General features: G+C 42.4%; 1 protein-coding gene across 9 annotated transcripts in view; it reads left to right on the forward strand.

Annotated features, from left to right (window-relative positions):
* Positions 1–1,176: 1,176 nt before the first annotated feature.
* The window catches only part of LOC109905215 (transcription factor COE3), a 98,408-nt gene continuing 82,940 nt past the window's right edge, over positions 1,177–16,644 (forward strand). For 3 of the 9 annotated variants that reach the window (XM_031790184.1, XM_031790185.1, XM_031790186.1), the window contains exons 1-4: positions 1,750–1,883; positions 12,137–12,293; positions 14,979–15,042; positions 16,238–16,293. In XM_031790184.1, coding sequence (XP_031646044.1) covers positions 1,750–1,883; positions 12,137–12,293; positions 14,979–15,042; positions 16,238–16,293 — 411 coding nt within the window. Of the gene's footprint in view, positions 1,884–12,136; positions 12,294–14,978; positions 15,043–16,237; positions 16,294–16,644 lie in introns of all 9 variants that reach the window. The other 6 variants (XM_031790189.1, XM_031790190.1, XM_031790183.1 and 3 more) reach the window with 5 other exon arrangements.

The raw sequence follows: 16,644 nt of genomic DNA on the forward strand, positions 1-16,644 counted from the left end.
GGAATGAGTTTGACACCCCTGAGTTAGACCTACATACCGTGTTTTGTTGTGAGAAATTATGGATCAGGTTATTCCATCTAAAAGTAGCATCGTATGGTAATTTATCAAAAGATTTAGAGATCTTTTTAAGTATAATCGAATTAATCGAGTCTACTTGTAGAGAAAGACATGTTGGCCTCCTAAATTGGAGAGGCTAAAGTTGTGTAAATATTTAATTGTGGTTGCTTTTGGGAGATTCCTTATTACTGAAATTGGAGTTGTCGTGGTAGCCATAGGCTACTGCGTTCACGGATCTGTCAAATTACCTGAAACAATTACATTGTTACGAGTTTTTATTATTAATAACTATGAGACAGCACTATTATGATTAATATTATTATTATTGGGCTGTTGGGATCAATTGTATTACCATTGCTGGACGCAAAGGACTGCAAGTACACGGCGCTGTCAAATCTCATTGAACACGTTCACAAATACCGTTCAACAATGCCAAGAGAAGCATGATTGCGAAAAATGCCTGCACGCTACGGACCCCTCAAGAAAGACATATGGCAACAATTGTTCTGTTCCCCATCATAAGATATTAGCAAATGTTCAATCATCATGAAATATATTTTAGTGTGTGTATGATGAGGGAGTGTGTCTATGTGTGCGCATGTTTGTGTGTGTGTTCATGCGCGCACGTGGGTATGTCTTTCTAAAAACAAATGACTTCTAAATGACCATGTTGTGGAAGTCTATTGCTCCTTACAAACATAATGGATTTTATACAATCCAATGCCACAACAAAATACAGTGAATATCCATCACAGACGTCCGTGCTCCTCAGTAATTCTGCACTCAAAGGACAGTATCAATGCTTTCAAATGAGAGGTCATCATTATGCCTTTATGAGCCAATTCAAAAAGTAGGCCAACATGCAAATCGACATATTAATCTGGTAAAGCAATACGCATATTTGCGTCCACGCGTACAGCCCAGCAAAGCGTGCAATGTTGTACAGGTAAACACTGGGAAAGATTTTGCCGCGAATTCAAAAAAATGACGTCATTGATGACTTCAGCCAATGAGAAGACAGAACCGCCATTGACGTTGAAATGATTTTTTCCATATAAGGACTAGTCTCCGCCCCTGTCAAATCCATGCTTGTCCCCCTCGAGAGCACTAGAGCCGCCGAACCCGAGAGAAGGTGCGCTCCGCTGGGACAGAGGAAGCATAAAGAGACGGGGAGGGAGGGAATGAGATTTCTTGCTACCCAATCCCCCTTTTCCCCTGGGAGAGCAAGCCTTCCATGGTCCGTCCCTCCCTCTTGTTTGGTAATCATTTCATTTTACTCCTTTTTGAAGCAGTCGCTTGTTTTATCCCACTTTTCATTTCACAATCCCGTACGCGTATGTTCGCCTTCTTCTGATCAACTTCGGCATCTCCCCTCTCTTTACTCACAACGAAAAGGTCTCCTAGATCCCGGCTGATTCTTCTCCTTCGAGATGCTTAACTGTTCTAGCGCTCACCCTCTCTCCACCCTCTTTTAACTTGAGACCGGTTAAGCTTGAGCGAACTGAACTGGGGTTGGAATTAAAAATAAAGCGGAAAAACCCAAAGGGATACGACGCTCGTCTTTGGATAAGGACCGCTATCGCTTTCCCCCTTGTTGCACTTTGGGGAAGATTCTTCCCTTTTCAGTTGCTCGTCGTTAATCCAGGTGGCCTTGTGAGTTGGTTAAGAGAGAGTTCCCAGAAGGTTACTTTCATGTTCTCCATCCAGGACAGCCTCCCGCGGGGAGCCTTGACCATGAAAGAGGAACCGCTCACGAGTGGCATGACACCGGTCCGCTCTTGGATGCAGAGCGCGGGGATATTGGACGCGAACACAGCAGCACAAAGGTAGGTTAAACATCAACTAGACGCACATATGATAATCGCTGGACAGGATGCTGACAGATCACTGCAGATTGCCCGACAGTATACACTCGTAGCCTATACGAGAACCGCTCACAGGAACGCTAAAGGTATAGGCTTACTGCGTTCCGGATAGAAAAGCATCTGTAAAGACGTTAACGGTTGGCCTTTTAAGTAGGCTACTGTATCCTGCATTGATTTGCAAAATAACTCTAGACTTAGTGCCCCAATACTTGTAAACATGTAGCAATGTGTAAACAGCCTAGCATCACAAAGCGTGGTGAATGGAAGGCATTGAGCGCGATGCGCTTTCACATGATATGCCCGAATGAGCTCCAAGCAATTTGCTGTTATTGAAAACTCTTGACGCCGATAAGAAAATAACTCAACTTTACAATACGCACCTACCGTCTAATAGAACGTCATCATATCTCTCGCATGAGTGACCTAATGTAAACCAAACACCGTTCCACAGTAGTGCTGGCTAAACAATAAGATCACCTCGAAGAGTATGCCTCTGTGCATACGTTGATTGGTTCAGGAAGCCCTTACATAGCCTAAATAAACCCCCAAATGATTTATATTAGACTTTGTGTTTAACAAGTGCCAGTCCACACTTACAGCCTAACACAACTCTCATATGTAGGCCTATGCCTATATGTGATCTAGGCGTAAAGTTGCATCCATTAAACTATGAGATTTGTGTTGGCCCATCCTATTGAATTCATATGAGCATCGTTGCTTTTCTATAATTTTAAACTATACCAAGACACATTCAATCGAATATTACTCATTTAGGCTATACGAAATAGTTGTGTATCCATCCAGCTGTGGGCAACTCGATTTTATGGACATACTTGCGCTATTGTAAATGATTGATGTGAAGATTGACAGCGTGTTAACAGTTCCACTATGCCACACAAGGAGAACATATCCTTTGTATTATTTAAGCCTACCTACAAGTGTAACTTTTAAGCTGTTTTGAAGTCATAATTAATTAGAAGGGCTTAATTAATAAAATGTCATATTTTCATAAATCAATTCGAATTGATAAACTATTGATTAATGTTGATGTTTGGGTCTAAAACAAATAAAACACGGTTTGTATAATATAAATAAATAATAGGGTAGGTGATCGTATTGAAAATATTGATGATGTGAGTGTATTGGCATAAATGGATTGGTTTCACTCAAATGTTTAAATACGTGACTTCTGCTGACCTGAAATAATCTAGACCAGTTTAAAAGCCTATGCTTTCTTTAAAATCTGATAATAATTCTGTATAGGCCTACCGACAAAATTACTTTTTGGTTTTAATGTTTCTGCGTGAACATCTTTAACCATCCAAAGTTGTCATCACGGAAAATAGTCACGACAAATCTCCCCTGTCTCTTGAATTAGGGTATCGCAGATTATATGATATACTATGTTTATTATTTATATTTACTCTTACAATGTAAACAACTAAAACCGTTGCTCCTGGGTTTAGGTCAATATTTACGTCAGTTTGCGGCATCGACAATTTGTTATGGTGCACGGTGCACATGGCCGACAGTTTGACACATCCCGTTGTCTGAACTAAAGAAATAAACAGCCAAAAAGGTTAACAAGAGCAAGCCTACTGAAGCTCACCTTTACCATCTTGCATGTTCAATATGCTATTCGTTTTTCAGTGCATTTTGAGCATGCAAGATGAGACTATATCATATGCTCAGAGTATAGGCCGATCGTGTAAGTGACCCTCAGCTCTTCAAGAGGCCGCGAGTGGTGGTGTCATGTTAAGACAACAGCAGTACGTTATAATGAACTAGGATAGATACGTTTATTCTGTGTTAGTTGTCATTCTATCGCACACACAGACATCCACCCGGGAGTTCAAGTCCGATAAGCGGGTCAATTGACATGTCCGCTCACGGGTGAGCGCGTCGACGACATGTTTGTAGGCTATACTGGTTTTCTTACGGTGTCAATCCATTTTTAAGTCCACAAACTTACTTTAATGTGTTCACAATTTTCCCTTCATCACAATGCAATGATATCTTTTGGGGAAAAATCGACCCGCAGCAGCACCTGCATAACTGCAAACGTCAGTTTTAATATTTGGTGTTCACTGAATGATGCTTCATTTAATGCGACGTTTAACTGACATGCAGTTGAATTTCGCATGAATTAAACCCATGTGTCACACATTTATCCTCTGTAACACAAAGAGAATTCATAGAACTGATATGCGTTGAGTGGTCGGCAGTATACAAGTTATTGATCAGTACTGGTTGACAGCTGCATTACTTTGCATTGGTAGCTACACTTCAATTTGGCTGAACAGATACAGGCTATACGGTGGGTGATATTATATATTGTTAAAGTGCATCACTTTACATTATGTGAAATATTGAACATGTAAAATGTACACTTATCTAGATTAAGATATTGCAAAAATAAGACAAGTGTTTTTTATTAGTGACAGTACATTTATTATTTATTATACTATTTGAATTGTTTCCAAAAAATCATTATCCGAGACCATTTGCTATATGATTTGAACACATGTTGTATTTTCTTTTTATAGCAGGTTGTCAGATAATTCTCCCTCCCAGTGCATTGAAAGATTATGCATAGCTCATCAGGCATGTCCTTTTCTGTGTGTTTGACTTGTGTGGAGTGCAATGCATTGTGTCTGTGTCATTTTGCAAGGTAGATTGTTGATTTAAATGTTTAATTCTCATGGATAAGTAGCTAATGTATAGTCCAGCTGCAAAAATGTCACTCCTATAGAGGAAATTCAGGTTTGACGCATTGAGAGATGAAATCTTACCAAAAATTGCATGTGAGTTACCCATACCCAACTTATACCATGCCACGAAAAGTTTGATTTAAAAAAAGTACATTCCCCAAACCTCCATTGAGTGGCAATGCCCAAACGGTGAGTTTCTATATGTCAAGTCACATTGCAGAAAATAGTTGCATTTGTGCGTGTAGATGAAGTTTCTTGTTATGGGGTAAGGGAAACGTACTCTGTAGAGCCTCTGGCCTTCTCTGGATTCTGGAACCCTAGTGTACGGAACTGGAGACTTAGAGTTAGTTTTGTTCAGCACTAGAATGTGGTTGTGGATAGATCTGTTATGGATAGTAAAGTGTTTCATTAAGAAATGGTCATTGCTGATTTAAATGTGCAAAGCATTGGTCTGGATCGCTTTCAGAGACACTCCCCTAGCTTATGCCCACCATAACGGCCTTTCCCGATCTAACCCCAAAAACAGCCATTCCACTGAGGCAGGGAGAGGAGGGGTATGTGTGTGTGTGTGTGTGACTGAGTGGTCTGCACAACTAAGGAACAGATTTAACTTGACCCTCCCCAGTTGCCACTGTAAAATCGAGCAAAGTGAATTATGTTGCCCCTGTCTTTGTCTGCTAGGAGGAGGAGGGGCGACTTAATAAAGTGCAAGTTCCCAAGCTTAGCAGAAGACTGAGTGTTCCGCGTTCACTGGCAGCAACCGATGAGACTGATAGCCCAGGATTCTATATCCAGAGCCCAATCCGTCACTGCCTCAATCATCGCCAGTCACTGGACTCAAAATATGGAGACAATACTCCCTATTGGCCTCAGGCATATGGGACGGAGAAACCCATTTGTACAGACAGACATATTTGTGCGGTGTGGCACTCACTCATATTTCACATCACCACCATGTCGTCTTGGGAGAGATTTTTGTCCAAGGTTCATTTCACTGTAACCTATCATCATTCACAATCCCTGAGGTCAATGAATATGTCTGACCTCTTATTTCTTATTTGTTAGAGAGCAAAATAGATATCGTGAAATGAGCACTTCTCCCCTATTTCCCCCTATTCAATTCAGCTACATTTGACTGAGCCTTGTGGAATAGTGTCAGATAGTTCAAACAAGGCCCTCACAGTGCATTCACCCTGTTGCAGCGTGTTCCTGTACATTCTAACACGTTGCGCGGTGGCGACAATACGGCGACCCGCGTCAACATATAGAATCGACCCTTCGTCTCACTGCTACATCTCAGCCACCAGTTCATTGGATCCCGCAACAGAAACAAGTGTTTCTCACCAGCTGCCCCTAAACGTGCAAACAATTAGTTGGCTTGAGCGAGGCCACCATCTTTACGACCCCCATTAGAAGTGTGCAGGTGACCAACTAATGGTTTCAGCTGTGGCCCACTCATTAAGTTTGCAGAGGTATGTGTGTTGCGAGGACCAGGGTGCTGCTTTGATTTTCAGTCTAGGGACAGGTGCGCCTCGGCTCAACCTGTAGTAAACACCGGACAGGGGAAAAAGTCTAGTAAAAAAAATACTGTTGCAACCTGAGGAAATAGCTGACACCAAACAGTGAAAAACTCAAGGTGAAGATATACTCTGCATTTTTTTGCCGAATTCACCAATTTTTATAGAGTATTTGGTGCGTGCTACAGTACATGCCAAATAAAGTAACTTATGGCTTAGGTCTTGATATACAGTACAAGTTGTCGTGCAATGATGGATAGAGCACTATTTTACCCTTAGTTGATGTTAAGTAGGTGTTTGCCCACATGTTTGGATTTGCATTTAAGTTTGAACTAAACACACCGTCTGTGTCCATCATGGCTGTTGCGTAACTTGTTCCACGTGTGTGCACTGTGCAATGCTTGTGTGAGAGAGGCAGCCGTTCTAGTTGAGGAAACTGTTGGTGTTTTGATTTTCATTCGTGAACCCTAATCGTCTGTGTCATTTTTTGATTTATTTACCCAGCCAGCTCAGAGAAACATTACCCCATTGGCCAAAAGTGGTGTAGTTGTCTTGCTGCAATTGCCAAACAATTGTACGAGTTTTTTTTACCCTATGATAATGCTCTTTTTACAGTTAGAGAAGAAGGTAGCAGTATTTCTGACAGTGTGCAAAACGAGTGTGAGTGTTTGTACAGTATGAGTGTGTACCAATTAGTACACAGTGAGCAGAGTTCCATGTGTGAGCGTGTCGTAAGTGTAAAAAAAAACAAGTTGTGCCGAGGATCCACAAGCATGTCTGTGTGGGTGTTAGCTGTAGACTTGTTTGTGTGGTTTTGTAGGCCAGTACTTTTCAAATCCCTTGTAGAAGTAGTATTTTATATTATTTGAAGAGATGCTCATTCCATTCTACTTCAATAGAAAGTACCACTTTTCTGCCACAGCATTACCTGTAGGGAGGGGAGATGAGTAGGAAGGGGGTGGAAGGGTAAAGGGGCTTCTGTATCATTCTTCTGAAGTGAGGTGTAAAAACAATGTTAAACTGTGATTTTCTTTTCAATATCCGTTTCCTGGCGAGGTAATTGATGCTTCTTACACGCCAATGTAGTGGCAACATCTCTCTTCTGATGACTGAATTCTGTTCAGATGTTATCGATGCAGAGTGACACTGACGTTTTTTCAATTGCGCTTGTAAGATTGTGATGTTTGATTGGTCACTGACTGGCCAAATCATTCACTGGGTTTTTTTAAATTCTAAAATGGCATAATGAGATTCCTGAAACCTGATTGCTCAAAGACTGACAGATGTTCAACTACGAGGCAGCTTATTGCTTTAGCGATGGGATAGTTCATTGGGGCAGATAGAGTAGACCGTATACGGGATTTGTTTCCCACTTTGATGGTGTTTTTGTTTTGGATTTCTTAAGTCAAAGCGTTGTCGTAGCGACATAACAACCTTGCAATATGTGGGTAATACTAAATGGTTGGTCGTATATTGTGAGAGGGGAGAGGAGAGATGTCTAAGGGAGTGCGGTGATAGGTTTCATCAGACATAACTTCAGACTGAAAGCATCCGAGACTACCCATCCTGCCTACCGAGGGTATAGTGTTTCAAAACACACACACAGGCGAGGGCTGTCCTCCTGCCGTGTTCCAGGCTTCCACTCATTAGCTCATATTACACGGCTAATAAGAGCTAACCAAACAAGCACTAGGGAGGGAGCGGCCCTGACTGGGCAAATGTATGCCGGAGTAATTGTGTATCGGCTGCATAAATTACACTCTTCCTTATGCGCGTGCGAGCACACACACACACCAACATTTGCATATATTTCATGTGACCCTCCCCCCAACATTTGCTGGTGCAATTAGTGTAAGTCTGAATTTAGATAGGTCAATGTTCCTTACATTGGTTTTCCATGCTGTTTTATTCTGATACCCCCCCTCCCTTTTACTATCTCCTTTGGTTTGTCCTTGGTTTTATACTCAATGTTTTCTCTGTGTTAGTCCTATGTCTTTGTCACCTACTGTCCTCTCCAGGGACAGACCAAGTTGCAACCCAGAGAGGGGTGGCCGTACAACCACCACAGAGGTTGTGTGATTTACAGTTCCACTATTCATTAGATTAACACAGTGGCAGTAGGCCAGAGAGAGGAGATTGTTAATACTCTGCTTGCATCCCATTTGTATAAACAAGGCAATGGTATATGGCTCATTAGGCTGTCCTGCAGGAAGCAGCCGGCCGAGCTGGTTAAAGACTCCGCCGCTCGGTCGGTAGGTCGGTCACACCCCATCACCCAGCTGATTAATGCTGGAGGGGTGCGGGCCGTGTCCACTGTGCCCACTCTGGTGGCACAGGGGATGCTCTCTACCCAGGGGAGAGTGGAGGCAGTGGGAAGGGCAACCACTGATCGCTCCCTTAAAGCCACAATCTGGAAGATTTACCAGCTGCTCATGGGTACTATTTCACAGCTATATGTAGAACAATATATTTTATACACGTACGTGCATACAAACACACACACACACACACACACACACACAGTACAGTCAACAGTGTCCATTTTAGAAGGAGAACCCTTCTGCTGCATGTTCATTAGTAGATCATTTCAGAGCAGAAGTCTCAGTGCTTAATATCTATTTCCCTGAAGTGTGCAGGCCCTCCAGCAGTGAGGACTTTAGCCCGGGGTTACCTTTTTCATTTATCATAATTAGAATTTGCTGCATTGCATTAAGCCGATACTGCCGAAGAATGTACACTTTGACGACCATCCTAATGCTGCATGGCGGATAGCTGGACCTACAAATGAATTCAAATGATGTAGAATCTCCTTTTATTTTGTATTTTTTTTTATAGTCGTTAAAACCACAACTCAAAATCTTGTTAAATTCTCTAATGACTTTAGATCAATTGTACCAGCCCATGTTAAAACGACTAGTTCAGTAAACATACCATCCCTATCGGAGCGTTGACGCCAGCCACAGAATGGACATGGGCTTTTTGGCGTCAGCTGATTGTGTTGAGAAGTGACTGGATGACAGTTGCTGCTTCACACGTGATCTCTTCCTTCAGCGTTTACAGTGGGGGGTGAAGTGTCAACGCGCATGTAGGGTGGAGGCCCGTCAGAAGATCTGTTAGCGCTATTTGTTGTCGGTCTGTTGCCCTCTGATTTACACGGCCTGTGTAGTAGAAACCTGTGTGCCATCGATACTGTTTTTATTATACTGAGTGCTAAGGCCTCGCGCTACAGGCCGCCGCGCCCAGTCATAAGTGGATGTGGCTGCAATTAGCATAATTGAAATAATAACGCTAACAAGCTTTCTGTGTCGATAGAGTGCAGAGAGATCTGGATGTTCTGAGACTGGCTCTGGCACTGCCGCCGTGGCTGGAGGTCTCAACGTATCCCCGATGTTCTGGCGTAGCTTCATAATTGGGGTAATGGTGTTGAAGGGGGGGGGGGGGGGGGGGGGTTATACATGTAATTGGAGGTGGGAAGTGATATGATAGTGAGGGCTGTTTCTCACTCGAGTCTTGTTTTATTAATTGTTAGGTAGTTAAGTATAATTTAGAGTTTTCCCCCCAGATGATTTCTATGTAGGCCATGGCAGTAGTACGGTCACCTAATGTTTGTGTTCAGCAAAACATCTAGCAACTTCATGGGATTTTTCCCCTATCGACTTTTTAGGATTTGTTTTTGACTTTTTGCAGGATTTTTAACGAGGGTTTGCTAGATAGGAAAAAAATACCCTATCAGTCCCACGCTTAATATTTAGTAGCACTGAAACCATTGACGTCAGATAAGCCCTAACTCTCTTTCTCTCATATCTCCCCCCGATGTAAAATGCCATTCTCCCATGTGCAACCTTTTTGTCTTTGTGTCTTCAGAACAGAGTCCAGGAATTCGCTTTCAACAACTCGGTTACAAATGAGGCAGTAAGCATTGGTAATGGGGTGCAGAAAGGTCACACCTGTATTAATCTAGCGCCTGCGGACTATACCCATGAGCGCAGAGAGAAAGCAACCAGGCAACTTTCCAAAAACACTTGCTCCGCCCTCCAAGAAAAATGCAGCACGTGAATAAATATTTCGACATGAACCGCTTTGCGATTGTGTGGCACATGGAGGTGTGTGAATCTTACTCCTCAGCCTGAGGTGGAGCTAGCTTTTCACGAGGCGCTGACTGGTAAGATGCTTCGGGCGGGCGGTCACCCATGCTAGCAAAGCAGACATCCTGCGTTCGAGCCTCGACGTGAGCCCGAATCAGGAGGAAGTGGTAATTGCTAAGCAAGTAGCGTGGCGTCCATTCCACTTGGAATCTCGTATTGATCGTGGTTATTTGTTTTGTGAGTGTAGATAAATGAGATATCAGCAACCAAGTTGAACAGAGATTGATACCAAAGCATTATGATATTTAGATGTTTCATTGATTTAACAACAGAGCTCCTATAGCTGCCTGCAAGCGTTTGTTTATACATTTAGATCTGTCTGCGTTCTTAAAAAGCAATTACGCTCATGCATCCTTGAACATTCTCCTGAATGAGGAATCGATTCTTGGATCTAGAAATCAGTTTATATTGAAGCTATGAGATGAGCAGAGATGCATGAGATATCTTACAACAGAAATTGCTCTCTGTCCACGGCCTTGAGAAGTTAGGCACAGTCTTCCAGACCACAAGGTACACGTAAAGTCAATCAGTCCAAATCATTCTGCCACTGCAATCTGCCGTCTATTGTCTTCACCTGAAGACATGATTCTGCACCATATTTTCTTTACATATGTTTATGTTCATTTCCATTCAGTTTCTTTTGTATATTTCTCTCATGTAGTCTCAACTTCATTTTTTGTTGTTGTTGCAAGTGGTTATCAATGTTCACCACAATCAGCCATTTATTAGTGACAGGTCAAGAATCAGTGTGTAACGTCTCCCATTCAGCTTCTTCTAGATATCATTTCCTCTTTCTCCAAAAATCAATTGAATTACGTTCAGATGTTTAAAAACCTTCTACATTAATTCCTCTCCAAAGCTTTGAAACCTTTTCAATTTGAATTTGTCATCTATTCCACACCATGTCACCTTTTGAATTGGCATTCACTTCAAAACTTCACTTTTAATCTAAATGAACTCCAACCCTGGTTAGCAGTGTGTGTTAGCAGACATCCTCCGTCTCTAAATCAATGGTGAAAAGTGTGTGTGTGTGTGTGTGTGTGTGCGCATATGGTGCACGCCGAGTGTGTGGAGGTCTTTTATTCTCCGGGCCCAGGGGAAGCAGGGCAGAGTTTGACTGACAGGTCAGGGGAAACTGGAGTGGCTCGGTTGCCAAGCCGAATGGTACCCCACAGCGCTTGGCACGAACTGAGGCAGACGCTGCCTTCTGGAGTCCTTGCTACCCAGCCAAATTCACATTGTTGAGGTGGTCGAGGAGACAAATAACACAAAGGAACGCGTGGCACACACAGGGAACGTGAAGAGGGGGCCAAGTGTCTTTCATTTATCACTCTCTCTCTCGCTCTCTCGTCTCTACTTTTCTCTCCTTCTTTTCATTATTTGTGTTTGTGTTTTTAACTTAGGTTTTGAAAGATTACTGTTTGGGTTGTTTTGCAGTCGGTGCTGATAGTAGTAATTGACCTGACTAACATCCATTTTTTGTCAGAACAATGAACACGTTTTGAAACGTAGGTTTCTTAAATGAAACCAAGAACTGCATACTAATACTGCTAGGCTAGGACTCTAGGCCCTATTCAATCCCTACTGCTCCAGGATTTCTTCTTTGCGAGGCGTCATACTTATATTATACTTAAATTATTGGAAAACTTTATTTTAGTTTCACACAGTAAACAACATTTTGTTTTACCTGCAGAAACAGCTTGTGATTGAATAGCGCCTGCTGTGCTTTGAATTGCCCCGGTGCTTCTTGGCTACACGGTACTAACCAAATTTCATCCTTCTCTCTCTCCCCCATTTGCTCTCCCCCTGTCCCCCTCTCTCTCTCTTTCTCCTATCTATAGCGGTGTAGGTCTGGCCCGGGCTCACTATGAAAAACAGCCCCCCTCGAACCTACGCAAATCCAACTTCTTCCACTTCGTGTTGGCGCTGTACGACCGACAGGGCCAGCCCGTGGAGATCGAGAGAACCTCTTACATAGACTTTGTGGAGAAAGACAAAGTAAGACCAACACACAAAGGGGAATGGGGAGGAGGGCATGTGTGCCCAGGTATAGCTGGCATTGGGGGTAAAAGGGTGGTGTTGACACTGGGGCCAGTGTTTGTGGGATGTCATTCCTCTGCTTCAGTCTGTGCTATAGCGCAGTGATGCTTTTGAAATATAAAATGTCTAGCACAGAAGCTGTGGATACACTCACAGTTTTCTTGATGTCAAGTCGAGAGCAATATTTTTTTCTCTATATTGTTTGTTGATTTATTATGTACAGTATACTGCAATGCACTGTAATGCGTTTCTTTAGTGAATGAGATTTTTATTCATTCTATATCTCTACATTCTGTAACAGAATTATATTCTATTTTATATACACTAATTTAATTATATTTATTAGATTTGAATTTCATAAACAGAATTGTACACATTTATTTGAAGATAATATACTTTATGTAAATTATATATTGATTATGTCCACCTCATAAATAAAGATCATATTTTCATTTAATTAACAGATTTGACATATTGTAAGTATCTGTTGTTGTAATTCAATACTAATTCAAAGTATTTGGTTTCAGAAAGTACATTAAGCTCTTGAGATTTCTTACAGTTACTGAAAGGTTGTAATCCTGAGAGCTGTTTGAGGATAGAAACCATTCAGATATAGAAGCACTCACAGTTTACAAAGAACCTGTCGGGGGGCAGTGATGAGCAGAAAGCAGGAAATCTTGAATGAAGCAGTTTTGATTCAGCTTTAAATCAGATATTAAACTCAAATAGTATTTTTACTTAAGTCATTTTGATAAGAGGTTACGTGAAGGTATCTATAAAAAAAAAAAAATCTAATTTGTATTCATTAATTTGTATTAATTTGTATTATTTCAGGGTGGCAGGTAGCCTAGTGGTTAGAACGTTGGGCCAGTAACCGAAAGGTTGCTGGATTGAATCCCCAAGCTATCAAGGTAAAAATCTGTCGTTTTCCCCCTGAACAAGGCAGTTAACCCACTGTTCCCCGGTAGTTCGTCATTGTAAATAACAATTTGTTCTTAACTGACTTGCCTAGTTAAAAAAATACAAAATAATACAAGATTGGAGAGCAAATATGATGAATTGATCAGACATATGCTTCTGAAAAGCCTTTGTATTCGTTTTAAGCAGTAGTTGTTAATGTCATTTATTGTACATTCATGTGCCATCTACAAGCTCTGCTATATAGTTGACCAGTCTATGAGGCTCTCTCTCTCTGCCTCTGGTATTTGTTCAGCAGTACCTGTGCTCTCAGTGGTAATGGTAACCCACTTCTCTACCTGCCGCCTGGGCCATTCTGCCATGCTGCCAGGGGGTTGTTCTCAGTAAAAGGTTACAGAGAACAGCTCCGCCCACGGTCAGGAGGGACAGCGGCCAGCTGGCACGGCCGCTCCTCCCGTCCTCCCTGCCCGTTCCCCTCTGCCTTGACCTCCAGCCTGCCCCTGGGCCCCTGCCAAGACTCCACGGCACACTTGGCACTGCACGGCGGAGGGGGAAGGAGAGAGAGAGAGAGATTGTGAGGGAGGGAAGGAGAAAGAGACAGGGAGAGAGGGAGAGAGGAGCGGATGTGGCCTCTCTCCCGGTGCCCGCCCGTTGAAGAGGTGACACGAGATCAGTGAGAGCGACTTGGGCCACCTGGGAGCTGAGGTCCGTGGCGACCAACACTAACTGGGCACTGTCACTTAGACTTTTATACATCTCTCTGTATAGCTGTGGTAACAGGGTTGTTTTAGCTCTCACCTGGGTTTGTCGTTTTGTTCTTGATGTTTGATTTATTCCTGGCTAGACGATGCAACAGTAAAGCAGCTGGTTTGTTGTGTGCGTGTCAGTGACGGGAGTTGGAGGAAAGATGGAGATTCCATGTTGAATATCATCATGGACCTGCGGTGGGATTTTGGGCCTAGACAAATACTCAAAAATAGCAAGGGCTTAGCAACTTCATAAATATAACTCAATCAGAGAACGGTGTGGATTGTCCTCAGAGTTTATGAGAAAAGAGATTTGTTTTTAAAAACATGAACCCCTAGAACTTACTTTCCCAGAACTGTCTTCCTGTACGAATCTAGTAGACATTACAAATGTTCCCTTTAATTCATATGTTTTCAGTTGCATACCATTATTCAATATACCTGTTATTGTGGACACACAGGCAGTGTGATACACCTTAACTAACAGCTTTCTGATTGGAAGCTCATTCGACCTCAAATGAAACCACAGGGTAATAACAGTGTTATAACAGCGGATAACCAGTAATAATGCTGGTTGGTCCCCTGACCTCTTATGGGATTTATGTGTCCTCTTCAGATGATCTCTAATTGGATGCAGTGGATGCCGTATTAGTCTGGGTATTCCCTGTGGCACCAGAGTTGGGTTTAAGATTTCGATTTGTGGCCCAACATCTGCTTGGATTAGGACTGGGATGTTGGTCTCTTCGGAGAATGTCAGCGATAGAGTAGATTGAGACGGGAGCGTAGATTAGGATGGTCTAGTTCTTTTTTTTTTTACAGGTAGTTCATTTAGTTGTGAGATATTGGATGACGTACAAGAGCCTTTATGACAACACAGCAGGGGACTAAATGGACCGATGTTGCCTTTGATTTTGGGTGTCGCCTCAAAAGCTGAGAGCCGTCTTGATGATTTTTCTGTGTTTGAATTTGACTCTTTCAGGAGTACAATGGAGAGAAGACCAACAACGGCATCCATTACAGGCTACAGCTCCTGTACAGTAACGGTAAGACCATGATAATCCCTCCAAACATACTGCAGAGTTCTCTCTCTTCTCGCTGCTCTCCGTGGAAAGATTAGCTTTAGCACTTTCAGGAAAAATATTTTGCATTTACGTTTGAGTCATTTAGGAGACGCTCTTATCCAGAGCGACTTACAGGAGCAATTAGGGTTAAGTGCCTTGATCAAGGGCACATCAGCAGATTTTTCACCTAGTCGACTCGGGGATTCGAAACAGCTATCTTTTGATTACTGGCCCAACGCTCTAACTGCTAGGCTAGGACATTAAATAGAAAAGGACAACATAAATATAAACGGTAATCCTCATCACATCTGGAATTATATTTGACGAGCAAATCCTAAAGTCTGTTTTGGTCATTGGGGAAAAGAACTTGAAATTTGAACACTGATCACTGATCTGTGGTCATTTGAATGCACAAAGCTTAGATTCCTGTTGCCATGGATTTTGTTTTGAGACCACATCCCGAGAAGAAACAGAAGACTGTGGGTGGGGTACAGTACAATTCACAAGTCATCTAAAAATGACTTTAAAAAAAAAAAATGTAAAGGACAAAGAAATGGCGAGAGAACACCAAAGCCTGACGCAATTACAGGCAAGAAATAGAAACGTCTCGTTTCCCATGGTCCTTTTTGACTACCTACCCCCTGTTGTGTTTGTCGTATTTACGCTCCGTTGCAAAGCTAATAAAAGATAAGCAATAATGATTGCTATTTAATTTGTCTGTGAATGAGAACTCCAAAACGGCAGCGGGAGCGAGGGGAACTCGGCAGTAGCAGCCGGGAAATCATAAATAGTAAAAGCTAGAGAGCACAGGCTTGTTTGTTTTTGCTGAGGGGGGCTAGAAAAGCTTGGTCCCCACGACAAGCACGACAGAAAACATAAAGACACCATGGGGACACAGATAAACAGAATTCGGTGAGAAGACGCTATTTGAAATTCGTCGTTTATGTTTCTCTTTCTGCGAAAGAAGTGAATTTGCATTTGAGGCTGATGTTTAGACTGCTGTTGTTGCTCGAGACATTTCATTTGGCTAAACCACACGCCTACTTCTATGCAAATTGTTTACAGAGGAAGATGACATTCAACTTGTCGTTCTGTCAATGGACCATAACATTTCAATAATCCAAATTGGTGTCATGTGTAATTGCAGGATATCTGATACATATGTGTTGTGTTGCAGGCATCAGGACAGAACAAGATCTGTTTGTACGGCTAATAGACTCCATGACCAAACAGGTGAGCTTTCTCCTTACTCTGATCCCAGCCGTTTAACAGGTGACCAGTGAAGTGTGAACATTGTTTCCAGTAGCAGGGTTTCACTACGTATCATACTGCAAACCACCACCCATTTTGTACATAATGTAACATGAGTCAACCAATCCCACCTGGGATTAGAACCCATGAACACAGACACCCTTCAGTCATTTTACCCGCTGAGCTAAAGTGCTATCAATTTACAGTACCCCAGTGGCAAATAACTAGTCTTGACCAGTCAGGCTAGAAGACATAGGGCAACCTGGCTCCACCATACACTGTGCTGTACTGTACACTCCTTCCCATCCGCCCACCCTCCCATCCTGTCCCCAG

This window comes from Oncorhynchus kisutch, linkage group LG15 (genome assembly GCF_002021735.2).
Source record: "Oncorhynchus kisutch isolate 150728-3 linkage group LG15, Okis_V2, whole genome shotgun sequence".
Taxonomy (NCBI): Eukaryota; Metazoa; Chordata; class Actinopteri; order Salmoniformes; family Salmonidae; genus Oncorhynchus; species Oncorhynchus kisutch.